At 33.1% G+C, this 27,207-nt stretch overlaps 2 protein-coding genes and 1 long non-coding RNA gene across 9 annotated transcripts in view; 1 reads left to right on the forward strand and 2 right to left on the reverse strand.

Moving 5' to 3' along the window:
* Positions 1 to 13,932, reverse strand: part of LOC124439857 (collagen alpha-1(I) chain-like) — a 32,945-nt gene extending 19,013 nt beyond the window's left edge. Inside the window, exons 1-16 of one of the 5 annotated variants that reach the window (XM_046990129.1) lie at positions 13,806 to 13,929; positions 13,628 to 13,711; positions 10,981 to 11,124; positions 4,255 to 4,286; positions 3,938 to 3,991; positions 3,412 to 3,490; positions 2,448 to 2,525; positions 2,255 to 2,299; positions 1,844 to 1,897; positions 1,641 to 1,693; positions 1,281 to 1,335; positions 1,075 to 1,128; positions 827 to 880; positions 567 to 611; positions 440 to 493; positions 191 to 235 (exon numbers count right to left, since the gene is read on the reverse strand). In XM_046990129.1, the coding sequence (XP_046846085.1) occupies positions 191 to 235; positions 440 to 493; positions 567 to 611; positions 827 to 880; positions 1,075 to 1,128; positions 1,281 to 1,335; positions 1,641 to 1,693; positions 1,844 to 1,897; positions 2,255 to 2,299; positions 2,448 to 2,525; positions 3,412 to 3,490; positions 3,938 to 3,966 (645 nt within the window). In that variant the 5' untranslated portion in view covers positions 3,967 to 3,991; positions 4,255 to 4,286; positions 10,981 to 11,124; positions 13,628 to 13,711; positions 13,806 to 13,929. Of the gene's footprint in view, positions 1 to 190; positions 236 to 439; positions 494 to 566; positions 612 to 826; positions 881 to 1,074; positions 1,129 to 1,280; positions 1,337 to 1,640; positions 1,694 to 1,843; positions 1,898 to 2,254; positions 2,300 to 2,447; positions 2,526 to 3,411; positions 3,491 to 3,937; positions 3,992 to 4,254; positions 4,287 to 6,713; positions 6,968 to 10,980; positions 11,131 to 13,627 lie in introns of those variants that run through there. The other 4 variants (XM_046990126.1, XM_046990128.1, XM_046990130.1 and 1 more) reach the window with 4 other exon arrangements.
* A 1,583-nt stretch (positions 13,933 to 15,515) lies between these two features.
* LOC124439863 lies at positions 15,516 to 17,540 on the forward strand. The gene is made up of 3 exons (XR_006946486.1): positions 15,516 to 16,359; positions 16,537 to 16,628; positions 16,910 to 17,540. It is a non-coding gene; the product is annotated as an uncharacterized LOC124439863 (long non-coding RNA).
* A 4,083-nt stretch (positions 17,541 to 21,623) lies between these two features.
* LOC124439862 (PTB domain-containing engulfment adapter protein 1-like) lies at positions 21,624 to 26,902 on the reverse strand. 3 transcript variants are annotated; one of them, XM_046990138.1, is made up of 10 exons: positions 26,767 to 26,901; positions 26,527 to 26,588; positions 25,742 to 25,813; positions 25,500 to 25,610; positions 24,939 to 25,076; positions 23,752 to 23,988; positions 23,051 to 23,339; positions 22,892 to 22,957; positions 22,622 to 22,698; positions 21,624 to 22,081 (listed from the first exon to the last, which is right to left on the reverse strand). In XM_046990138.1, exons 1-10 carry the CDS (start codon positions 26,819 to 26,821, stop codon positions 22,049 to 22,051), a joined length of 1,140 nt encoding a protein of 379 aa, XP_046846094.1. In that variant the 5' UTR covers positions 26,822 to 26,901; the 3' UTR covers positions 21,624 to 22,048. The 3 variants fall into 3 exon arrangements, with proteins under 3 accessions (XP_046846094.1, XP_046846092.1, XP_046846093.1); XM_046990136.1 differs by having other exon boundaries at positions 22,892 to 23,339; positions 26,767 to 26,902; XM_046990137.1 differs by lacking the exon at positions 22,622 to 22,698 and having other exon boundaries at positions 22,892 to 23,339.
* Between the last annotated feature and the right edge of the window lie 305 nt (positions 26,903 to 27,207).

Below are 27,207 nucleotides of genomic sequence, written 5' to 3' on the forward strand. Positions count from 1 at the left end.
AACGTTATCTTATTAGCAAAAACATGGGAACTTCACACCAAGGAAACCCATTCAAATTAAAGTAGAATTGAACACACAGAAAACGGAAAAAAATGAAACAATGAATGCAAACAACTGACAAAAAATATGATTTAAATTAATGATAAACAGCGATAATCCTATCAAACAAGAATATGATAGTGCAGCTTACTTGTCCTCCAGGAGCGCCAGAAGTACCAGCTACACCGAGGGCACCCTTAAAGAAAATGAAAAAAGTATTGAAAAACTATTTAAGTATTGCATTGTCCACAGTTTTGAGGAATTTACAAAAAAAATTAAAACGAAAAAAATTACAGTGTGACAAATTATGTCATAAAAAGTTTCAAAACATCTATAAAAATTATGTCATTCCTTACATACAGACAATATTTCAGTGAAGGCCATATAATATATAATATACCTGTGGGCCCTTAGAGCCTCTCGCACCCTTAGCACCAGGTTGACCAGGCTCACCCTAAGAAAAAATTAATCAAAAATGAGTTTAATGTTAAGACAAATATGTATAAAAGAAAAAATTAATAACTTACAGGTTTACCATCTCTTCCATCTCTACCAGCATCACCTGCATCACCCTGAAGAGAGAAAGTAAATAAAATGATATAAATTTTCAGAAATTTTCCTTTAAAAAACAAGTTCTAAAGCATCATTTCTCCACGTATGTGAGATATTTAATAGGAACATGCTATTTAAAAACAGTCTGACTTTTTGAATAAATCACCATTACAATGGAATGTGAAATTTGCTCAAATTAGTCTTCTAAAAAAATCTTTTAATGACATATACATACAGTATCACCCACAGCACCCTCTTCTCCAGCTTCACCAACTTCTCCAGTAGCTCCCTACACAATAAAATACAGAAACCTGTGTCATTTTAAGGCACTTGTACGCTTGCAATGAGAAGTACACTGTAAGAACAAAATAGTCCAATTCAATGGTTGATCTATTTTTCATATGTACTTGTCTACACTTATGGTTAATAGTAACGCGATGCTTTTCACAAGAAAGTTGAAACAACAAGTTTGCCAACACTTACACGAGCACCCTTTGAACCTTGCACTCCCTGGCGACCTCTGTTACCAGGAAGACCCTAAAAGTAAGATAAAAACAGTTGTGCATCAAGGTCAAATAAACATATGTATGTCAAATAAACATATATATGTTAAATATACTATTATTTATGCAACATTCAATGGAAACTTTAAACATGTCTAGATAATTTTATTATCGTAGATATAATACAGCTTGACCATCAACACCGCCTTCACCAGGGGAACCATCCTCTCCAGCAGGGCCCTAGCATTGTTGTACAAGAAAAATACATTTGTAAAATAAGGTTTGATCTCCTCAATCAATAATTATTTACACGCTCGTCAACTTCACATAAGTCCTAGTTTTGATTTGGCGAACATTAGAGCAAACAAAGACAAAATAAAATAGAAGAATGCAACGGCGTAAGGTGAAACAATACCAAATTGCAAAAACATTCCTTTGTTTTTTGGCAATATGCTTTTTCTTTCGGCTATGACGTATGTTAACTTGAGTATACCACAAAAACATTATTGTTTAAATATAAAATAACTATGTCGAATGCATCGCATTCGAGGTCCGGCAGCTCCATTTGCACCTTTAACTCCCTTTAAACCAGGCTCACCCTGATAATTTTTAAACAATCATCAGGATAAAAATTTTGTTACTTGATCTACAGCATTAATTCACCAACGTCAAAAAATTGCACATTCATATATGTAAATAAGTGAACAGTTAAACACAACTATTTTCAGTCTTATCATTACTCAACGTACAGGATCTCCAACTGGACCTGGATTACCAGGATTACCATTGTCACCTCTAGAGCCCTTGAAAACATAAATAGAAAATGTTATAGATGTCAAAATAAACATTTGGACTTTACAGTAAATATTTGCTACTTCTGTATTATAATGTCATATGATAAAAAGGATGTCTAAACAAAAGACTTTTAATCCAATACATTAATAAAAAGCCCATAAAAATCTGCTTTAAAAGAAAGTTTCTGAGTACCAAATAGCAACAAATTCAAAGAGACATATTTAATTCAAAATGAGCTCACGAATATAAATAAATGAAAACAATTTAGCATATTAGCAAAAATAGGAACCATATATGTGAAGAAATGCCTATTTTATCTTATTTCAAATGATATCTTACACAAATAATGTTTATAATAGACATACCTCACGGCCAGGTTGTCCAGGTTGTCCAGGAGGACCTGAAGGTCCCTAAACATATTGAAATAGCAGTGTGTAAAAAAAAATGATACACATATTATTTTTGACATCAATTGCAAGATCTACATCGCTATACATTACATGCATGGTAAGCATATACATATATGGATTGTAATTACAAAAATTATCAACAACTTACTTGTGGTCCAGGAGGTCCTGGGACATTTACACTGGGAGAAGGTCCTTTACCACGGTTATCTTGTTCATTGTCATCAGGCTAAATATATTTATAATTATATCACTTTTCAAATCAGTTCACTAAACAGCAATGACACCAGTGTCATTTTTCATTCTTTTTATCATTAAAATGGAATGTAATTCAAAATAAGTAAATGACTACATGAAATTCTGCATGGATACAATACATACATAAATATCTGCATAGACATGAATTTTGTTATGGTGTAAAGAGACAATAAAGTAAATTATTTGAACCGGGAGTATCGTTACATGTTTGTGTAATTGTTCAGGTTGGTATAGTCCTGAGGAGGACTGTTTTGTTGTTGTTGAATGACATTTGACCAGTCATCTTCAGAGTCAAAAATGAGCTTTTCACTCTGAAGATGACTACCGCTAAGGTTGTTGAAACATCAGTCAAGAACAAAAAACAACAGTCCTTCTCAGGACTATACCAACCTGGACGATCTACATTTACAAACATGTGTAAAAAGACAGTTGTCTCATAACACAGGCAGTGTATTGTTTCAAAAGGGGAGGCTAAAGTAAAGTTATTGGTTGTGTCTATACACTGAATGACAAAAGGTACAAATATTATAATTTAGGACTGAAATTATTATTTTAAAATTTTAAAATAATAATTTTATAAGATATTAACAAGGTCATTATATACTTGTTCATTCACATCATTATTGTTGTCATGTAACTTAAAGTTCACTTGTTTACTCGATGTGAAATTAATGATAATTATTAAATTTCTCATAATTATATTAATAATATGATGATTTTGAATAGCAAATGCATATGAATAACTAATCATAATTCATTACTCAAAACCCCGGACAATTTATCATGTTATGTTGGTGATTAATAGAACAATCCAGATTTGATAGACAAAGCACCAAATCCTTCATTGAAATACATACATTTGGAAGTCCTCCGGCCGGAGGACCTGGTTGGCCAATTACACCGAGCTCCGGTTTCTCCAGGTGGACCATCAGGTCCCTAGAACAAATGAAAATAAGTTTATCACTCAAGACAAAAATGTTGAAAATTAAATATTTCTACTCTATGCAAAGCTCATTCATTCATTAATATTTCAATAAAGTTTCAATTTAATTTAAGTCTACAATTGCCATTGAGTATATAATCTATATATATAATTAGTGGCTATACTCTGTACACAATTTTGTTTAAATTGCCAAAGAAAACCTTATGTAGCTATGAATATGGAGATCAGTATGATTCTTACAAAACAATTTATGACAAAAAAATCACAGAAGTTAATTTAATATGAATGCTTTGAGTATTGACATTGTTTGTAAACATATAAAACGTATAAATTTTGTTCATTAATGTCATTTTATCATAGTAACAGCATAAAAACAAATGAATGTGAAGTTGCTATAACATTGTTGTAAATGAGTCAATTAATGCACAAAATGAACTTACACTATCTCCACTAGGACCTCGAGGTCCATTTCCTCCCTTTGAGCCAGGGGGTCCCTGTAAAAAATGATATCAAAATTAATTCTTGCAAGTTCCTTACCAAAGCAAAAAATGGATAAACTGCTTAGTTAGTGCTTTGCTTCATAAATCAATTCAACGTCCAAAGTAGAAGTCCTGCTTGGCATTTACAAGGTTTTAGGTTTTAACTATTCATTCATCAAATAAAAAGACTTCACTGAGTATAACTCTTGTCATTTTCTTCACATAAAACCATGAACTAAGACTTTTGACAAGCCCTACACACATTATGTTGATAATACCTGATCTCCCTTTTCCCCCTTTTCTCCTCGCCCTAAAATATAAATCAAATTCAAAGTTAAACAGGAGCAGAAATTAACACATGGAATGGCGGCGCATGCAATTAGCTACCAGGTTGCCTTGTTTATCGTGAATTTCCGTGACCGTGTTGTATGGTTGTTATTCACAATGTTATTATAATTTGAACACTCAGTAACAAAATAATAGATTTTTAATGAAACAATAACACTGACAAAATATTCTTTTCTATCGCACCAATAACATGGCTGTGTTGCAAGTCAAGAATTGGCAAGCAATAAACGTGCGCAGCATAAATCATTTATTTATACCATAAAGCAGTGCCTATGAGTAGTTCAACCTATGCTAAAAAGTAAACTATGTTATGTTCAATTATACTTTTAAAAAATGATGATCTTCAAATTTTTCTATCTTGTTTTTTAACAGCCACTAAAAAATGGAACTGAACAGGGACGCCGGAAACAGGGTGATCCCCCGACTGAGCCGAAGATATTTAGACTGAGCCGAAGTTAACACTTGTTGTTCAGAAGTGTCTTTAAGACACTATAGTAGAATTGAAGACTTAGCCCCCGCACGTCATATGCTGCTCTACCGTCCTTGCTGCAGAGCTAGGGCTCTTTGGCAGGCATGAACCCATACTTTTTTGATGGACAAGCAACTTATTCGTTAAAACCCATATGCTAAAACCCCCCAAGTCAATCCTATTTGATTATAAGAAAAGCTATCTGGTCTAAAAAGTGCATTTTTTATCGATATTAATTTTTTCTTAAACGACCATTTCATCCAAATGAAACACGTTGCATGTAGACGTTTTTGAGTTCTTCAGATGTTTTGGTAGAGTATTAAAAAACTTTTCTCTTCTTATATTGCTTCTTTTCTTTGCTTTTTTCATAATAAAAGTGATGGTTTTCATGTCTCGGCTATGCTGGTCGACTCATAACCAAATGCCAAATGTTGTATTGTTACTGTTAAGACTAATGTATGTCACTTTTTGTTTGCATTTTTGAGCAATAAAAGGAAAAATCCATAAACCATGTAAAAACATTTCAATATTCTACTAAAACCTCGAAACTTCGTATGAACTTTGCATGAAACTTTGCGTACGGATAAAACAGAACAAAAAAAAGAAAATCGCAACCATAGAATTTCACTTTATCCTCTATAGAACAGCAGAGTAAGATGTTTTCCACGTTATCAAATCAAATAATTAACAGAGACTTTAATCCTTTCATTCAACTGAGAAAATTGTATCAAAATTGTTACTGAGTGGAGTTATGTTTTTCGGTTTAAGTCTTTTCATTAACTTGTTGAGCACAATTATTGCTTAATCTAGCAAATTAAATGGAAAATACTTGTGCCTAAATGAAAAACAAGATTGCATTGGCACCAGTGAGAGAAATATGTCGAAAAGCAGACAATGAAAAAAGCAATGATTCAAGCTATGGCAACGTTTTCTATGTCACGATGTCTATGTCAACTGTCAAGTCTTAGAAAAAAAATAAAATCAAGCTTTATTTAAATGTCATCTCTATTTTGACTGATTGAAGTACGTATGTCAAACAATGAAAAACAATCGTGTCAAATGTTATGAAATATAACAACAATGACGGTCAAACTGTTTACTGAAAACGAGCCATAACTGGCATTTAAAGAAAAAGATTGTAAACTTTGTAAAGAATTGCGCAATATATTCTTTGCATGACTGTGAACAAGGTTGTTAGGTCAGCTGCGCTGTTTATTCATATTTAAAATTGATCATAAAACAAAGACAACGCTTGCTTTATGAGTATTGGGTATTTTTGGCATAAATTAATGAATATTCTTTACTGAAAATTTATATGACTAAAAAGAAACGTGATAAAGAAAAATGTAGTAGATATAGGTTACAGAATATGAATGCGAGCATAACTCTAACAAGGACGCATTCATGATTCTTATTTGCGCAAACAAAGGCGCATGGAAGCAAAAAGTATGTTTTCAAAATTCATCAATTTTTGCATGCAAACGCAACAAAAATTAAAGACTGTAATATAAAAAAGCCAAGTGATAAAGCGACAATTGTTAAATTCTTTACAATTTCGACATAAAATGGTTCGGTTTACTATTTAACAAAATTTCACAAATGAATGAATTTCACACATATAAATTGTTGACACATATTTCTGACTTCTTATAGCACAGAAATTTCGATATTACCTAGTGCTTACATTTTATGTGTTTAAATTTTCCATTAAATTACAAAATATGCTTTACTTTCGTTGTGCACTTGGCAAAAAATTCAGTCAGTATCATTCATTGTACGCAAACACGTACAATGATAGTATTTCTTTAATGTAATGAGAAGGTTTATTACAAATATAGGCTTAAAGCATGTTATTTTTGCTTTCACTAAGATTGCATTTCGCATCAGTGAAATGTCTTAAGAGGTAAAAAGTAATCTTACCAATTTGCGCGGTGGCCAAATTGACGGCAAATGCCAGCACCAATAAGGTACTTAGTATTTTCATTTCTTCAACTGGATGCCAAACTATTCCTCGATTTCTTATGAATTTTTAGGTGAATGGCGTTTAGAGGGACGACTAGCAACCAGATCGAATGCAAACGTGTGTGACTAGGGCCAAACACTGAAATCTGTTATGCAAAAGCAAGCAAGCTAATCGGTGTTTCCTATGAATGGCCGCGTTCAGACTACGTCCGACAGTCGGGGCGCTGACATGAACACGATATGAATAACAGCATTGTTCCGCCGCGCGAAAGAACCATGGTATTAAATATTATTAACTGGATCATATCACACTTTACGCATACTAGAAAATTTTACCTCCAAAATACGCTACATTATCAAATGCAGCACACTGATACATTATCTAAATATAATTTAAATTGTAAAATGGGTGAAAGTATCATCGTTTTGAAACGCCCAAGTTGTTGAGACACAAGATGTAGTTGAGCCAAATGAGCCGATTATTGTCTGTGATTACAAATGACATCTGTCTAACCCTGAACATATAAAGTTACCATGACCACAGACAACTATGTTCGTGATTTACTTTCATTTGTGTCAATGTTTGATATTCACTGTCAAAATAATCCAGCACAAGTTACACGGAAAAGGAATATTTGTATTGTGCGTGTGCATGATAAGTTTTCCATAGTTTACGGAGAATTTTTAGAAAATTGCAAAATGTTATTCAATTGAAAGGATATGATTATACTTATTAAAATCTTTGCCAGTTAGCATGAATAATACAAGTACAATCAACATGTGCTTTCTCTCACAGTAATTAGAAAGATAAAGTGGTTTCTTTATCAGAAACTCTATCTGTTTGCCCCATGCTTTTCATTTGCGTTAGTTCTAAAAATTGCTTGAAATTTTTAAACAAATGCAGATGGTCTCAGGGTAAACCATAATGGATTAAGACTTATAAAGTTCCAATAAATCTAGTTTTAAAATCTAGTAATAACTTCTATTGAAATCTCTGACAGAATATCCACGCCTTTGCAAATACTGATGTGTTTGACCATTTAGTGTCTTAAAATAAACAAAATATCTGCAGAAATTAGCTTAATCACAACGATGGAGAATTTCTGTGGCAAATTATGCCTTCTAAAACATGCAGTTGCAATTTACTCAAGCAAGAAGCTCTGCTACGTCTGCGAGTGTTTTTTCACATTTATTTGTGAAAGAATTCACAAAAGACTCGTAATCCTCTAACTGCATAAGCAATATATTTACAATTGGTAAAAGATGTTAGTGAAGACGATGGAGAACAAACTATTGCTTTTACATTCACAAACAAATGATAATCACAACGACAAGATGCTGCAAAACTGCGAGTTATAGGAAAGGTGTTTCGAAAGCGATAGTACTATGAAGAAAAATTTGCAACTTTTACATCGTCTTATAGATAAAAAGTAAAAGATTGCTGTAGGCAAAATAGAAAACGGGAAAAACTACTTCTCACAGACAAATCAAAGTGTGAAATCCTCAGTTGTATGTGTGAAGACATCGTGTTGAAAGATGGTCAAATCAATGTAAAGTCTACAATGGAACATGGTAATGCAAACATCCAAGTCTGGAGTTGTTTAATTAAGTTATGACAACGTCAGGAGTCTTCGCGGAACAAAAGGAAATATTGAAATAATCAATACTATTCTATTCTATAACATTAAGCAAGAAGTTATGTAGGGAACGATTTATCATATTACAAGATAATAAAGATGTATGGTAACAATGGGCGTAGGAAGAGGGGGACTGGAGGAACTTAAGCCAGTTTAAAGTATGTAATGGAGGACTTAGCATCCCTCTCGAAAAAATATGGGCAAACATTGTCAAAATCTAATACATCCTTATTGCTGTAACCTTTCCCTGAAGGACAAGTATGTGACGGAGTACCAAATGTGTCTAGTCAACTGAATGTTGTTGCAATCCCAATTCAAAGAGAAGATTGAAAGGCCTCTAGTGACATAATTCTCATTATGTAAACTTTGATAGACTTATGGTTATATGGCTAAAACACGATAATCCTACACTTCAACATTTGTGCAAGACTATATTGACTGTCAGAACTGCAACGATTGATGTGGATTTTTCCTTGTTAAGAAGAAACCAGAGCTCAATTTTGACCAGCAAAGTTTCAAAGTATTTTGCAAGGACTCCAAGAATAAAGCAGAAATGAACTTAAATTGCTTAAAAGGACAACTACCATTCAATGGACACCATTGATTGATTTAATGAAGAGCATTAACGAGTTTCTCAAATATTCAATTTTTGACATCATGTAAATTAGCAAGATCTGTGACTTTACAAACACATCTGCACTAATGTTTAGTGCCAATGACATAGGCCCATTCAGCCAGGGGCGAATTATTCAGTAGGCTAAGTAGGTTGAAGCCTACAGGCCCGCCTTTTCAAGAGGCTCATTATATTTAGACATAGTTTTCACCTTTTGCTTTTCGGGTCTAGCTAAATGTTCTAAAGTTCGACAATATACGCTGTTGGAATCTGTACCATCTGTTGTTTTAATACACGATACACAGAACTCATAAAGTAGTGAGTTTACCCCGTTCGAACTTTAAATTTTTTCCTTATTGTTTACACTAAGAGTTGCAAACAGAAGCTGGTAAAGGCAAAAGCAAGGGAGCATGAGGAACACAAATGTTTTTAGGAGACTGAACTTGTCAGGAAGAATACATATCACTTAAAGGCCCAAAATTTTGTCCTAGCCTATATATGCTCCGTAAATAATAATCCGCCACTGCATTCAGTTTGTATCCTTAGAGACTAAAAATGTACTTATCAGCAAGATTGGTTTCATTTCGAACACGTCTGTCATTGTCAATGCTTAATGAATCATAAACTTTTTCTTACCACTTTAAGAGTTCCAATGACATAGGCTTATTCAGTTTAAATTATTGGAAAGCGAAAACGTACATTTGTGTTAACGCGAAGCAAAAGCATCTTTATAGTGTTGTCCTTATTACCGACGCACAAAACTCAGATAGATCGTCTCAATCTAATTGACACTGCATGACAATACGTAACTGACAATGACCATAACCAATCCTTCTGGTTATTTGTAAAAGTTTTTTGTTTTAGGCATTATATTAATTGTACTTTACTAGTTGTTGTACTAATTGTAATCTGCGTATTAAAATGAAGTAGAATGGTAAAGTTTTCACATGCAGTTCATGCTTGCTCTGCATTTTGCACAAGACTCTAAAGTGTTTGAAAGCTGTAAAGGCGAGATAAAGCTTCAATGATCTATGTATATGAAGGCGACTACTCGTCAACTTCAGATACATTTTTTTTTTCATGTAATAATTCTTCCATTGATCGAATGGTTTCACAATGTGAAGAAATATCGATCCACAGTTTGGTCGTTACGTAAAGTACATAATTCTTTGTATCATATTCAATATAAGTTATATAACTGGGTAGTTAAAGGACCTAGTAATGTGCTAATTAATAAAATTTTCTCCTCATAAAAGCAAGCATAATTTGCAGAAAAAGTTTTAGTCAATTGTTCGATTTTAAAATTGTCAACATTAACATACAAATTGAAGGACAAATTTGTGTTGCTACAATTTTTGGGTTTTTCACAGTGGTCTATACTAAACAAAAATCAGGCTCGTAGCTAGAACTCGGGGAGGGGTGGAGGTGTATATTCATATGCTCAGTTTTGCCCAGCTAGTTTCTTTTGAAAACCAATCGTCACTTTCAAAAAACTCAGTCAGACGCGACCGTATGAATGAATATTTACTCCCACATTAACGTTCTAGCTACGGCCATAGCAAATATTTAGATGGTTTCAATTTCTTTATACATACGAGCCATCATCATTGAATCTTATTACTTAGATAGATTGGTAAAAGATTATTTTGTTTGTTTTAAATAGATTTTCACTCGATAATCAAAGTAAAGTAAACGGGAATAATTTTGTCGGTTTTTTCAGTTAGCCTCAAAACAAGTTTAAATTATTCAAAAAAGTGAGTTTCAACTTAATTTATACCCCCAAACAATTGCAGATTGGAAAGCCATGCTTAGAACACTCAATTTCAGAATAAACCACATGATCACATTATATTCTTTTTGTTGAATTGCATTAGAATCACACTTCTTTCAAAACAGAATCTCAAAGACCATCAAAGACGTTTAGAAATAATGATAAATGTTACATTATTTCATGTATTAATTTTGCGTTACTTGCCTTGTGATAATGCACGCTTACACGTTCTTGTGTTTCTCTCTAAATGTGCTTGACAGCAACGTTGACCAGGAGCACAGTCACCATCATCGTTACATGTATCTTCTGGCTCTAAACCAGTTGCTGGAGGTACTGGACATATCAATATCGAATCTACAAAATGAAAAATATTGCTGTATGTGTTTTCAACTATGTTTAGCATAGCAAATGACGCTGCGTTGCTAAACAAAAATAACTACATGGTAACAATTGTGCACACTCCCAATTATGAGCTCTCAAATCATAATTTCAAGAATTAATTTATAGAAAGAAATACGGGGCGGTTTCTTACTTTATCCAAAAATTTTCTCCCCTCCCTTTTTATTTCATTTCTTCTGGTTTGGTATTTATTCAAGTGCATGCTTGTAGCCGTTGGCGTTTGAAGAAGTTCTCAATACTCAATCTTGGAAAGTATAGCTATTATATTTTATTTATAAAACAATATTGTCATCCAATGATTTTACTAAATGTGCATAAAAAGCTTTACTATCAGTATGATTGTAAAAATCGTATCTATATAAATCGAACTGGTCTAATCTTATGCGGAGGCTACAAATTTGCAAAGTTCGTCTTGAAAACAAGGATTTGCATGATTTATACGTTGTTATTTTAGCTTGTAGATAAAGTAAAAGAGCAAGTTAATGAGATGGAATGATAAAGAAGTTTAAGTAAAACAGAGAATGTTGGATGTTTCACTCTTCCCTGACGAGGTTACATTTCACACTAACATGAAAAATCACCCTTAGAGAGAAGCAACAATAATAGCTGTTTACCTGGAAATTTTTCAGAAAGAAATCTGCATTAAATATTAAAATGGTGGAACTGTTTACATTGTCGACATGGACAGTCACATATAACAATTTTTATGATTTCTAACAATATTCAAAAAGTACAGTGCAAATGAAAAACTTATTTGATTTTTAATTGACATAATTTGCCAAATTTTTTTGTAAACAGCCACAAGACAGTGAAAAGGTAAGGAGAAGATGGCCTACTATGTAATACAAGTGTATCCCCTGAGAATGACGAGGCTAATTGTAGTCTTATGGGAATGTGAATCTAAAATCAATTACATTTAGTTTCAAAACACTTTTAATGTAATTAGATGGAAGCGCACCCAACACGACCGCAATGCCACTTGCGTGAACAAACTGCAGGTTAAAGTCCACATATAAATTTTCTTATTCTAGCTATCAAGAGATTCCCAGCACTGCATCTGAACATTTTCTTTTTAACTGAGGCATAGCAAAAATAGATCTGAAACTAACATTTAAAGCTTTTAATTTTAACCAAGAAGCATGCAGTCTCTTCATTCGACGCATAAGGGAAACATTACCTGCTGGAATATTACTATAATCCGTTTGATATTTCCAAAGTGAAATTTTTTTCGATTTCATCAGGCATTACATGAGTATATTTTTGCATTCGTTTCAGAAATGGAAAAATATTATATTTTTATTTCAAATGAAGGTAAATCTGATAATGTAGCCTCAATCTCGTGATTTTGATTTGCGTGACAAACGATTGTGGCTTATTTGTTATATAAATATACATGAAAGAAGACCTTCAGATTGGTGACTTAGCGCAATGGTGACACCTGCACTTTGGTACAAACTTATGGTTTATTGATATGTCATAAATATTTTGAATAAGACGACTGGGTTTATTTATTGTTTCATCTTCATATCTGCTGTAGCAATTCTGTATATAATATACATCACTTTTCCAGTAAGACACGCTTTAAATCGCATTAAATGCCGCCCGGAGAGATTACCCCATGGGCTGCAATAAAGCAAGCTTTTTCTTTTGAGTGGTCACATCAATTGGAAAATGTGAACCATCTGGAAAAAAGGCATACTCTCAGAAATGCACATGACACTTTGTTGAATATGAAGCAGATGTCGTTGTATACTGTTTCTGCCTAGACTCAGACTAAAACTAGTCGTTCGGAAAGAATGAAATATCTTGTCCATCATAACATATTGATGAAAACGACACCCAAAGGATTTGATTGTTTTAATCGTTTTTCACTAATTTACCAAATGTTAGATCAAACCTTTGACTATGCAAATCCTATGCATGCTGCCCAACTTGTGCGCGTGTAATCTAATATTTGGTACAGTCAAGATATCTTTCTGGGTGTAAAAATATGAAAATAGCTCAACATTCAAAAATTTTAACGAAAAAAAAACATTCAAACTTCTCAACAGTAAAGATACTTCGTGAGAAATAAAGGGAAAGAAACAAATTTGTTACAAAGAATGGTATAATTGTACGAAATATAGTGGATTCATTTTCAATTCTTCAATGTACTTCCGCTTTATTTCAGCCCCGTTCATGTACTTTCTAACATAAACTACGTTCCGTCAATGTTTTTGTTGCAACATCAATTTGATAATAACACGTCAGTAAATAGTTGACATTAAAATATGGCAAAATAAGGTTAATGTTTCACACATTTAAAAGATACATAAATTTACATAATGCGCACGACAAAACAATGGATGTATTGTATATTACCTTTGAACACTGGACACAAAACAAGTAATGCGCAACGAGTATAGCAGTTAGCTATTAAAGAGTAAAAGCATTTTTCAATGAAAATACGAACCTTGCGAGTATGTCTCCTTTATGGCAATAATGCACAAAATCAAAAATAAACCAAAGCGCGAATACATTCTTTCAAAAGTAACGTCTAGAATTTAATTTGACCATGAACTCTCGTGAGATGTTTCCAAATCTGATCTGGACAAATTACGCAGTTGATTTCAGTCAAAAATAAGTGATACTTTTGAACAACGCGTGATCTTCGGAGGGACGGAATAACAGCAAAAGCCTGTCTAAAGGTCTACTAAAATCCCCAGTGGCGCTGCAACTGTTATTGGATCTAGTCAAAAGCAACTATCAACGCTTCTTTGACTGTGAGGCTGTAAAATTATTTGTCCAACTGTCATAATGTCATTATGCATTTTCAACATAATTTAACGCGCACTCCTAATGGGATTTGAGTAACTTGACGTTTTATGGATACAACTAAAAGATTTCCCTCAAAAGCTTCATTGTTTTTCAAAATTAAAATGTCCTTAATTTAATATAAGGCTGAGATATTAAAATTTTTGTTTTTAAGAAGTTCCATCTTTTTAAAGTATTTTTATAATTTATATCATTATATGTAAATAACCATATTTTGATTCTCTAAATAAAATTGGGTGGTGTCATGATGTAAACATTCAAAACATAGATTTTCTTAAATTCAAAAACCAAAACAACGGAAAGCAAATATTTTCATCAAATGACAACTTGAATTTTTATAATAAATGAACAAAATATTTTTTATACATTTAGCGAACAAATGACGTAAAAGACAAAATTAGTTCAGCTCACATCTGCTGGAGAAGAAGCGTTAACAATACTGCCCTAAGTATTATCTCTTGTTTATTTGGATAATTTAATTTTGCTACATTGATTTGGCTTCACAAAATACTGTTAAGTAAAATTTCTGATACACAGAAACGCATTTTACAACAAAAGTAGCGTGTGCTTACCAGAGTGAGCTAAACAGCCTAGAGGCCCAAACTATATTTTGCCTTTTTACGTCATTTGCTTCGTCATCTGTGTAAAAATGATTTAGTAATCTGATACAAGTAATTTTATGAAAGTGTTATTTGAAATAATTTGCCCCCAAATTGGTTATTTGATATAACCAAATCTTTGCCTTGGAAAATAATTGGGTGATCATAACTAAGTATTATCAAGAGAATGAGAATGAAAGTATTTCTTCGTATTTATAGTTCGAATAAAGCAAACTGGAGGAGGAGACAGGACCTGCCGATCTAAAATCTTACTGCATATATGTAGTTGGGAATATTCCTATTAAAACGAAAAGATTTTATAGTCCTCGACAGTATGATTCAATTTGTGAAGAAAGCTACCCTAAGTAAATGCTAGCGCATTTATTGTTTTCATTATTTTTAATAAACCTTTATAAAAATGTTGTCATTATTTTTAATAAACCTTTATAAGAATGTTGTTCCAATGTATTCGGTGACCATTATTTAGTTGACAGTGTCGGGAAAGTGAATCATGTTTTGAATGTACATCTTAAGTGAAAATTATGACAAAAATTGATGTAAACTATGCTTGGATTGCACATGGAAGATATTTTTGTTATGTTTTCATAAATTTAAATTTGCCCCTCTTTTAAAACACGGCATAAAACCATCTCGGATTCATGGATGACGAATAAGATAAAAAAAAGTCAATGAACAATGGAGTTGCATATTACTAACTTCAATCAATCTTTATCTGCTCTTATTTTCAAAATTGACGCAGCTTTTCGCTCTCATTTTATCACAGTAGTATTAATGTTAAAAAGAAAGCATGACAGTGGAATAAAAGTAGATAAGGGTGTATTTCAGCAGATGGCTAAATTTTAAACAATATTTTATGACGTAGCATAGCATATACACTATCGACTGGCTATGGAAGTAGATGACTATGTATGATAGTAGTCAGTAGATGACTATGTAAAATAGTAGTCAGTAGATGACTATGTAGACAGTAGTCAGTAGATGACTACTGTTATATTTCAGAATATGGCAGTAAATGACAGGGTATGACAGTGGTTACGTTTCGTAAAGATACTCCATATGGTTTTATACTCTGTTGTATGTTACACTTGTGTGGGACTGGGGAAGTGTCTATTTCGCGCAAGTTTGTGTGGTGGTGACAGGTGGTCATCTTGGTCTATGGTCGTTTGGTCTGGTTACAGTGTAGAATGGTTGGTTTATGGTTATCCCTATTGTTTTTATGCTGCAAAGTATCTTGATTTTACGAAGATTTGATGTCGAAAAGTATCCATTTCCTTAGAATGGATTTTACATTTGATAATGTAAATAAAGGGCCAAATTATTTGTGTGCCACAAAAAGTTATTCGGGTGATAGTAAATTATCGCAAGAAATACGAAATGCAAGACTCAAAACCAAAATTTGTGCTTCAGACAAACATAAGAAGTATTCTGCCAAAAAAAACTGTCTAGGAAAGGCCGAGTCTGTTATGAATAAAACCAATTCAATGAATTTGAAAATATTTGAAGAAATGAATATTAGTTACATTCCTGCGTGTGTTTTAAAGCTATATTTCCAAATAGAGAGAGATGGTACAATTCCAATAAGTTGTGTTAAAACATCTAGACAAGAAGAAATAAATTCCACTTCAAATAACAAGACTAGGAGAACACAATATCAGTTGAAATCTCAATGTATTTCATCTATGACTATAAAAGGACATGAAAACCTGTCATGCAATGAAACAATAAATGTCACGAAATCTTCATCAGAAAAGTAAGTATTGCAGACACTCCACTCTTTACAATAGGTTTGATTGTAAAGGGTAATGAAATAACGGATTGGTTGTTATTGTGAGGATGCAACAGCACAATTCCTTTATCTTGCAACCTCAAGTTGTTATTTACTATCCATGTATGCAATATTCTGAAAGGTATGGAAATTGATTGATAGGGAAAATGGAGAAGTATTTGAATTTCAGGAAGATGAAGCACCTTCGATCATATGTCAGTCCTTGAGGAAGAAGTCGAAATATAGTAATCACAGTAAGTTTTGCTCAACTTTGGTGAAATAACTTCATTTATTACTGGTGTTTCAATCTTCATAGTTATTGTTTTCAATTCCAAAAGTGGTTTTTATTAAAAAATGATGCAATATTGTGCTTCATGTCTACAAACTATTTTTAGTTATTTAACTATTTTGGTCATACCTAATTTTAATTAAAGTTTGTCTATGTGTAGAAAACATCAGACAATCATCTTGAACATTGAACAGACAATATAGCAAATGAAAATAAATACAATGAAACTCATTTCATTTACTCTAGATAACAAAGCAAAACACATTGGTTCTATGGAGAAGGTTATTAGAAATCTCAATAGATATGAAAAACTGCAGTGTGATGTCTAATTTGCTGCTAATACAACTCAATAGTTTAATTTTATCAAGATAACCAGAATTTGTTATGTTCAATCTTGAGAATATGCCATATCATGAAAGATGTTTGGCTAGAATAGGGTTTCATAAACCAGAACATTATGGTGTGAAATTGTAGCTGGTCAACAGATAAAGTCCGACACACCTGAGCATTTGTCTGGGAAAATCTTTGTGTGACCAGTCATTATGACCAGCCATTTCAGTAAATCTGCCAGGAAACTTAAGATTTATTGGGATGTGTGAGCAAAAAAATATTTGGTTCATTATCTGATTGGTAAACCCTCCTATTGTTATATCATAACTTGGGGACAATGCAATTTGTAAGAATAAATTTATAGGCTGCTCCAAACAATATATGTACATACATTTTACTTAGATAAAAATGCTTGTTGTTGCAGTACATATCATTTAATCTGTTCATAATAGTTGAAGGCATTAATTATTCTACATCAAAATTGTTTGAAATTAATGTGTGCATTGGCATCTCATTCTTTGAAAAAATATTCGAAGATTTGAAGAAATATTTGGTTGAACTAATTTTTTATATATATTTATCTATTGTATGTGTAAATTGCTGCTGTATAACAGCATTGCAGTAAAAAAATCTGCGTAGGTTCCAGAGTGATATTCACCCATACAAACAGGAAATTTTGTATTAATTTGCCCAACATAAAATTCGAATTAAAGCTATTTTTTTAAAGAAATTATAGCGCAGAATGAAAGAGTTTTCGCGTCCTCTCTACTAAAGTTACATTTGCACACGCCAAGCTAGCATCATTAATTTCTCGATCGTTTAGACATTATCCACCTAAAGACTAAAGAGCGTCTCTAACAGAGAAAACACGAAAAAATTAAAAAAACACCAACGCGACCAAGACAGAAAACTCTTTGATCTCTGCGCTATGATTTCTTTAAAAAAATACTTTAATTCGAATTTTATGTTGGGCAATTGTTTTTCAATACGAATCCGTTCCCGCCTGGCAAGTCTCTCGCTAGGAAATTTTGTGATATGATGTAAAATACATTAAGGAATTAATATATTTGGCCGAAGTATGCATGACATCAGCATTTTTTAACCTCCATGCAGCTTAATGTTTGTCTTTTGGTTGGCAGAAAGTGCTTCTGGCATAAAAGTTTGCCTTGTTGAACATGGGAATCATTTATTACTTTTCATTCTGGTTTGGGTAAGCAAGCACCCATGTGAAGGTTCTCAGCCCTCAGGGTATTAAAATTTGAATGCTGATGGTCAAAGAGAAGGTTAATATGCCTGCATGCAAATAGTGAAAAGAAGGCACGCAAGTTTGACTGAGAAAAGAGACATTTAATATCTGATCTATGACAGGAAAAGCTGGCGAGTTGGTTGACCTGATGCTAAGGAAAAACGCTAAAGTAAACTATTCTACAGTAGAATTTCTGTTATAACCCAGCTTAAAAACGGAGTGGGAATTATCTGTAAGAAACTAATCAGGAATGAACCGGACGAAGTCAAAGACAAAGACTGATGTTTGTGAAGTCAGAAATTGAATGTTTCGTCATCTTTAATGTCATATGTGGTCCTCTGGTCCTGTCGCACATATTGAGTGTGATTTGAAAAAAACTACCTTAGAAGTAGATTAGTACTTACGAAAGGCAGAAAATACGTTGACATGTAAGAAAGGAAGGAGCAAATTTTTCAAATGTCAATCACATTTACATCAAAAATAGACGATGAATATCTAAAGATGAGTGACTCAGACTGCTTAGTTGTCAGTAGTGGTAGATGAGACGAAGAAAATGTAGCCTGAACCGCAGTGAACGGTATGATAGAGCAGAGAGAGTGTAGTCTTTTTAGGTAAGGAATTGTCTCGGAAAAGTGCTTAAAAGTTTTGACCATGTAGTTTAACAAGATTCTATATAGATAATAAAGGAACGGAGAAAGATACTGCCACAGATTCTCATTTGAAGAGCAATGAGAATGTGCAAATTGTAGCATAAAATTAATCAGTTACTCAAGAAAATTACGGTGAGAAATGGTGCGATCTAGACAAAGAAAAAGCAGCATGGTTTTGTACCAGATTGCGCAGTATTTACGTTTTTGCTGATTAGGAATTAAATTGCATTGTCGTTTGTTAATTTGAGAAAGCGTTTAACACAGGATGCCAAGAAAAACACTGCCTTATATTATGTCGAAGTCTGAAGGGAACAAAGTAACGAGTCACTCATCTAAAGAGGAAGAGGATGTGTTTAGGATGGATACTAAATTGCTCTAAGTATTTTCTCTAAGCCCATTTTTGTTCGCTGTATATTGGCAAGCTAAAAGTTAAGGTTAGACAGATCACCAGTGGCGTTTCACGTTTGTACAGTAACATAATGATCTGAAGATATTACAATGTACATTGATGGTAGAAAGAAACAAGAATGTAGTCTAAAGAGACGTGTGGAAAATACACAAGAGAACACCAGATCAAACAGTGAGGTTGGCATTAGAAATAAAGCAAGTAAAAGATTTCAGTTTCTTAGGAACAACAGTCTACGGACTTGGAAGATGTGCAAAGGTGCTAAAGAGTAAAGAAACATGTGTAGTAGGGAAATGTTGGAAACACTGACATGTTTACTAATTACCTGGACGAGGAATCTCATCCAAATTATTATATTTTATAAACGCGCAATATGTTGCCAAAAACATGGATCACGCAATACGTTGTACGGAAATTTTGGATAAAAATGTTAGCGGAGTTGCACAAGCTCATCCTAATAATAAATTTTCTCCACTACTGATTCCAACCAAAGCGATAAAGCACTAGTTGCACCACTAAAATACATCAACAGAACAATACAACGATAGAAAAGCAAAAACGTCGAAACGCGTTTACTTGAATCATACCCTATTGGCAAAAATTTGAGAAAAACAGCAAATAATAAGTCTTTATAGATATATATTGAGCTAAACAAAAATTGTTCACATTTTTTCATGTTTCCTTACACATATATACAGTTGGCTAGAACATGCAATAATCGAATCTTCTTGCAAATCTCTTGTGATGATTGCTTCCTCTTTACTTTCGAAATCAGATTCCTCGTCCTAAAGGAAAGACGTAAGTACTTATTTTTACATATCTTCGGCAACCCCATGAACAGTTCCCACTACTATATATCACCTGAGCCAACAAGCTTCCAAACATATCTTCAGCAGACTCCGTGTTATTAATGCATTGTTTTTGTATTGGTTTTGCTTGATTTTGTTTCAATGTTGGAACTTTCCTTTTCAAGTACTTTTTCTACCTCAATCCACGAATTACAATATCTGTCGTAAATATTAGAGCATTGCTTATGCACAAAATATGCAGATAGAAAGTTATAGAGAGAAATAAAAACATCTCTAACATTGTCACAGATATTACGAGTGGCGTAACAAAGTGTAGAGGAATTTGATATGCATTTGTAAAAACAAGCTTAAGAGATCAAGAGCAGGCCAAAAATATATTATTGAAAATTTGCTCAGCGCATCTACAAGCACCAATTTCAGAGCTCGCTCTGTCACGAATTATTTGAGAATCTGAGCATGCATTTTCAACTCCACAAACTCTCCAAGCTCATGGTAACGATCAACTGGATGTACTAGCACCAATTTCGAAGTAAATAGCATGCTTAGTACCAATTTAATAGAGAAATCATCTGCGCATGCGCTAAAGCATGCGCAATCAACTCGAGTGATTGTTCATAGTCATGACAACGATCAACTATATGTACTTGCACTACATTTGGGCAATTAGCTCACTTAGTCGCAAAATATCAAAGAAATCATCTGGGCATGCGCAGTAACGATGTCAATCATACCACAACTTTCGTAAGCCTTTAAATTTGTGTATATATATATATATAAAGCTAAAACTTCATATAGTAGATGTCAACTAGCAGTGGAAGCTGGGTGCGATATAGTATGCAGTGCCTTAGGGGCCCACACTTCGGTGGCGACCGCTCTCTCCCTGCGTACCACGGAGCAAAGCCTATCGCAGGCGATCTCGGGGTCTGATGGGCGGAAGCTTGCTATTGGCATTTCCCAAGTAGGATAGCGTGGAGGGGCCGAAATCTCCTACCGAAACGTTAACATGCGGCGTTCTAGTGCCTTGCGCTTAAAAAGGTATCTGGAAGCATGGACTGAAAACGGGGTTTTTTGCTTTCGAATTTTATCTTTTTTTTTTCATAAAACAAACTAGAACATCCAAGGATACTTCAAACGTTCAAACATTTCCTGCCGTTTTGACTTATAATTTAAACCAACTCTAAACATGTTTATACGTTTTTTACTTGTTACCTTATACAATGTAACTTTCTCATAACTCTCACGACAGCCTCCTTATACAATATCTCTCACATCATGACTGAAAACATCATGGGCTTCATGGAAAAAAGTAATTATCTATCACAAACGTCATACCCGTGTATCAATAACTGTATAGACAACGTTAAAATGTTATATCTATTTGTTGATTTGACAACAGGTTCCAGGCCCGGGCCAACAGGTCAATGAAGAACTCAATGGTGAGAAAGTTTCAGATTTGTTTTGTGATAAAACAGTATTACAATAAAAGGAAAGGTTTACAGAACAGAAGTAAGATCAGTGGTTATCCGTGAGACCATGTTGAAATTGTGTTGCAAAAAAGTATAAATGTGTATAATAGAAAAAGTCTAATAACATGGGATTAATGTATTATAATATATGCTTCCAAAGAAACTACCTCAATTTTTTATTGTAACATGTAATTATTTTCCTTTGTATATATTATAAATTTCATTATACACTCAACACGTGTTTGCCATAAGGTAAAAATTAGAAATTATATGTTATACATTGATTTTGACTACAATATATTGTGCACAATATAGTATGTATAAACAAAACAAATCGACGTAAAACTCTTGCATACGTAAACATGCTCAACACAAAATATTTATACACATTCTCTTCAAACTATAATTTCATCTTTTTCATCAAGTACGATGTCGCACAAAATCTCCAATTTATGTGTCGGACTCTTGCTGATGCTTCTTAAAAAATAACCAGGTTATTTTGCACGCCATTCTAAAAAAAATTAAACAAAATTGTAAATTATAACATGCTACTGGTGCATTTTTATTAAATCGTACTATCACAGTGGTACTTTTGTGGAAAGTTTGTGAGATATCGTCATATCGATGTAAGGAAAATTTTCTATTTAAATCACATATTTATTGAACAGAAATTTTAAAACGACAGTACACTATGACTGTAAAAATTAAAGCGTGACGTGTTGCATACGACAACTTCGATTATTACATTTATTGATGCTTGAAGTTTGATGTAAATTTTAGAATTTTTGTTTCATTGGCATTTTTAGTTACTTCACTAAACAAAGACAGGAGTTTTTGATGGTGTAAAAATAGTTGCACAACTTATTTTCACTTGTGTATCTAGCCCACACAAGTTTTGTCATACCATGTAAACTTCATATCATTAGCATGATTTATTCGTAAAAAAATCTATTGTTTTTACAGTGAGTGTATAACAAAATATTTAAGTATCACGACCACACTTGCAGGCTAAAATATTTCACACCGTCCCAGTATATCAGAAAACATTTACCTGACTTTCAAATGTTGTTGGTGAATTTGTCTGCATGCCTATACCGGAATTAGTAAAACTCCCGTTGTTGGACTCGACTGAAATAAGATAAATGAACAAAATCTTGAAAGAAATCTAATAAAAAAGTTTTATTTTCCTGCGCAATTTCGTCACCAAACTAAAGTTATCAATAAATGTTAGGAATACTTTATTGATGAATTTTTAAATCACATCAATGTGGCGGAAATATGGATTCATCCACGTGAATCAGTTGAGTAAAGATAAGTTTACCTTTGTTACCAGAATTCCTGTTTTTCTCCATAATACTTTGTTTTGATGGTGGAGGTGGTAATAGACCTGTAGATAAAGGTGCAGGTTTTGGTCGAGATACAGTTGCGTAAATGTGTTCATTCTGATCAACAGCATTTTGTTCTGACTGAGATACTTCACTATTGTTATCTATTTCAGCGAGTGGATCAAACATATTGTTGACATCATTCGACGAAACACCAGTTAAAGATCCCTTGCTTCCATACACGCCAAGGAGATCGCCATCATTTTTATGACTTTGTGCTGCATGGGACTCGGCTGCTGACATTTCAAATGGATTGGATGCAATACTAGGGGGTAATGGTCTGTGTTCCGTGGGGAACGGAGAGGGGCTTTGGATGTCAAAGGAGGATGACTCGAACACAGGTGCAGTCTTCTCGGCAAATGGATCAAATGTTTGTTGGTTGTTCTGAAAACATCAAACAATACTTTATGAAAAATATATGAATATATCGATAGTTTTTACATAGCTATCACATAGTTAATCACGTGATACGTACAAAAACCATAAGTGATAAAGTTTTTAAAAGACAGCACAGAAAACTATAATTACGTAATGTGTTTGACTTATTTCATTGATGTAATGTATCAATGGCAGTTATCGCAGCCAGCGTCAAAGATTGGAGACTTGGTTAACTTTTGAATACTTCATAATCATTCAAATGAAACACAATAGCAGCACTAGAATGAAACTGCCATAATACCGTTTTACATAACTAGTACCTACCTACACTTTTATTATTTATTTTTGAAACGCTTCTGCACGAATAAAGAAATTCATAGCACAGGTTATTCTCATATTCATATCATATAAAATTCACCTCATTTACTCGAGGTTTAGCAATGGATGCTAATGATGGTCGGGTATTCGTTGCTTGCTCTTTATTTATTTTTTCCAATTCTTCAAGTTTCTTTCTTAAGACTTCATTTTCCTTTTCTGCAGTTTCAACACGTTCTTTCATTTCATTGACATCGTTTCCTGCAACAGCCTGATTTTCTTTAAAACGTTTGTATGCCAATGTAAATGCTTGCCCAACAGCTAAGGTCAATTCTTCAGCCTATACACAATTAATAATTATTATTATTAGGTAGCTAATTTCATAAATCCTAAAACTAAAAGTTAAAAACATTCAATGGTGAAGTACAGTTGATAAAGCGCAAACCTGGGATGTTCTTTCCACCAGCCTTTCCCCATAAGGAAATAACAAATTATGAAACAAAGTAGCTAAACGATTTGAATCCTGGAATGTCGTTACATTTTGGCCGTAACCAGAAAGTTTAAATGGGGAGGGGGTAGTGCGAGGTGCAAACTTGAGACCTTTAGTTTCATCTTTCTGTTTGATTTGTAATTTGAATCAACCATAAAATGATTCTTACATCGAATTCTCTAGACCCGACCGCGCATGCTCAGAAATATTTTTTAATAGTTTTGTGCGGAGCAAGCTAGTAACTGAAAGTGCAGTTCAAGGAGATCAAATTGTTCGTTGCCATTCATATGAATTAGAACAACTGGTCAAGTGAATTGCGCATGCCCAGATGACTTCTATAATAATTTGTTACATTACATTTATAAGTAGGATATTACTGACGAACTTGCAAACATTCAGAAGAGATGAAATTGCTACTGTCAATCTCTATGCGTTTCAAATAGACTTACATACCTATCGAAATTTAAATTCTTATTGAAATGAACCAATAAAAGGGAAATAGGTACATGCACTTTAATTAAGACTGTAGAGAAACAAGCACATGATTGAATTCAATAACATGAGACGGTTTTTTTAATTGAGCAAAACAATTTCCCATTATTATATGCTGAAACTTTTGTCGGTCAAACACAGGTTTTTGTGTCTTTATTTGTTAATTTTGGGATTGTGTCCACTTGATAGAGGTTTCATTTACTATGAATTATAGGAGATTAAATTTCAGACTTTTTAAAGACTCTCTTAGTCTGCTTCACACATGTGTTAGACTTTATTAAACCATTTAAAAGCATCGTCAATCTTACATTTTTATCAGATTCAAGAATATAACAATGATGTTGAGACGATTCCTTATTCCTTGCAATAAAACCAAACAACTTCTTCGTAGCTTTATCATCAGAACAGTATGAGACCCTTTCCAATGGAAAGTTGTACAATGTAGTCTAAAACCAACAATACAAAAAAAAAGATATACATAAACTTATTTTTCAAGGTTTATGTAATACACAAAAGAGATACATAATTTATTTTTCAAGGTTTCAATACAAAACAAAGCAATACATAACTTATCTTTCATATTCATTAATGAACTACACATTCATGTGTTTTCAAATTAACCAGTTCCTTTTTTCTCTGACTGTATAGGTCAAGTGAGTAATAAAAGGTTTGACATATAGCATGTAAATAATTGTTTTTAAAACATCAAAAATGTTGTCAATTTATCAGTTAGCAGTGCATAATACATCCATGTTAATTTTTTGAAAAGATAACACATCCCATTTCCTACATTCTATGTTCCGACCAAAAATAAAATTGTAAATATATGGTACCTAGGGCAAACACTGCTGGAAGAAAGAAATACATACTTTTGTTTTTGTCTCTGTTAAAATCAGATTATCAATTGAAATACACAACTCCACTTTCTTTAGTTTGCTGGCCTTCAACCCTTCTTCACTCTTCTTCATGTCATTGGCAAACTTGAAAAAATATGGAACTTTACTACAACATGAATGACTGACTTTATAATTTATACTTTTCTTGCTGGCAAACTGATTACAGTAAAGAAATATATACATTTATAAGATGAAAATTTCCATTTGTATTTTACCTGTAATTTCTTTATAGTCTCTTTAATCATCTCTGAACCTTTTGATTGACTAACAGCCTGGTAACCCCAGAACTACAAAAATTTTAACAGGGAATATTAGCACAAAATATAGGTAACCACACAATGTGTAAAAAGAATTTTTCACTGATTTGCTGACAGTTATGAGTATGTCTATAGTTGCTGCGCTTTTCTCCAGAAGTAAATGTTGACAGGGAATTAAGAAAGGGTTAGGTTAAATGAACATATAAAGACTTTTTAGTAGGTACGAAACTAGAGTGGCTAGCCTTCAACAGAAATATAGAAAACATAAATACAATGAACGAAATTGGTTTCTGTTTTGAAATAAGTTTATGTACAGCTAATTCAACTTTATATCTTTGTTAAAATGAATACCATGGGAACTGTTAATTGTCAAAATTGTATATATTTTACTAATTTCCATTGTTTGTAATTTTATCAAATAAACCTGGTTACCAGGGCAGATTGCAATAAAGTGTCATCTACTAATGGTGTTTAATGATGATTATACATCAAATACATTACATAACACAATAATTTCGCCATGCATCTGTCGTCAGACAAACTTTGGTACATTCAAACGTAACACGTGCACAATTTATGTTTGCAATTAAAAATATTTTGATGACTAGAAAAAATGTGTTGACCTAATAACGAATTTTGCACAATATCAATACATTTTGTGAGATTCGACAATGATTTATATTCGGGCGGAATTATCGCGTTGCAATATTTGACATATGTTAAAATATTAGCAAATTACTAACCTTGCAACTGTATGTGACTTTCCCTTTTTCTACAGCCACACTAGTATGTCGCCATTTAATTTCTGAAATTAAAACGAATTTTGTTGACATTTAGATATGAACAAGTTAAATGTATCCTACGAGAATCATCGTACTCAACAATGTGTTCTTGAATACGCTCCAAGATGGACATCATCAAACAAAGGCTAAAATTTACAGCATAGAAAGTCATAAATGAATAACAAATACATAATTCCGTACCAGGTTGTTCGCTTTTTTTCTTGCTGGTTTTACCACGTTGCATTGCTTTTTCCATTGAAGAAATTAGCCGTTATTTTGATAAACGAACAATAAGTTGAAACCTCCCCACTGAGCTTCAAGTTCTTAAAAGTTGCGTGACACACACGCATGTCCCACCCGAATGATGTTTTTTTTTCATTTTCCATTGTTATAAATTTGCAAATTACCATGAAAGGTAATTCCCTTTAATTAAAGGTAATTGCTCTGCTACTTTGGTAAAATATTCACAATTCATTGTCATTTTTGAAATCAGAATGAATAATTTTTCTACAAAATTTGCCTTGAGGTGTAATTGTTTGTGCTGGCATCGTCACTGCCACCATATAATTATATACAATGTACTGTTATGCATTTTAAATTCACATGATGCTTAGTTAAAGACAGTGTCTCACAAACATTAAT

This window comes from Xenia sp. Carnegie-2017, unplaced genomic scaffold (assembly GCF_021976095.1).
Source record: "Xenia sp. Carnegie-2017 unplaced genomic scaffold, XeniaSp_v1 HiC_scaffold_2, whole genome shotgun sequence".
Classification (NCBI taxonomy): domain Eukaryota; kingdom Metazoa; phylum Cnidaria; class Anthozoa; order Malacalcyonacea; family Xeniidae; genus Xenia; species Xenia sp. Carnegie-2017.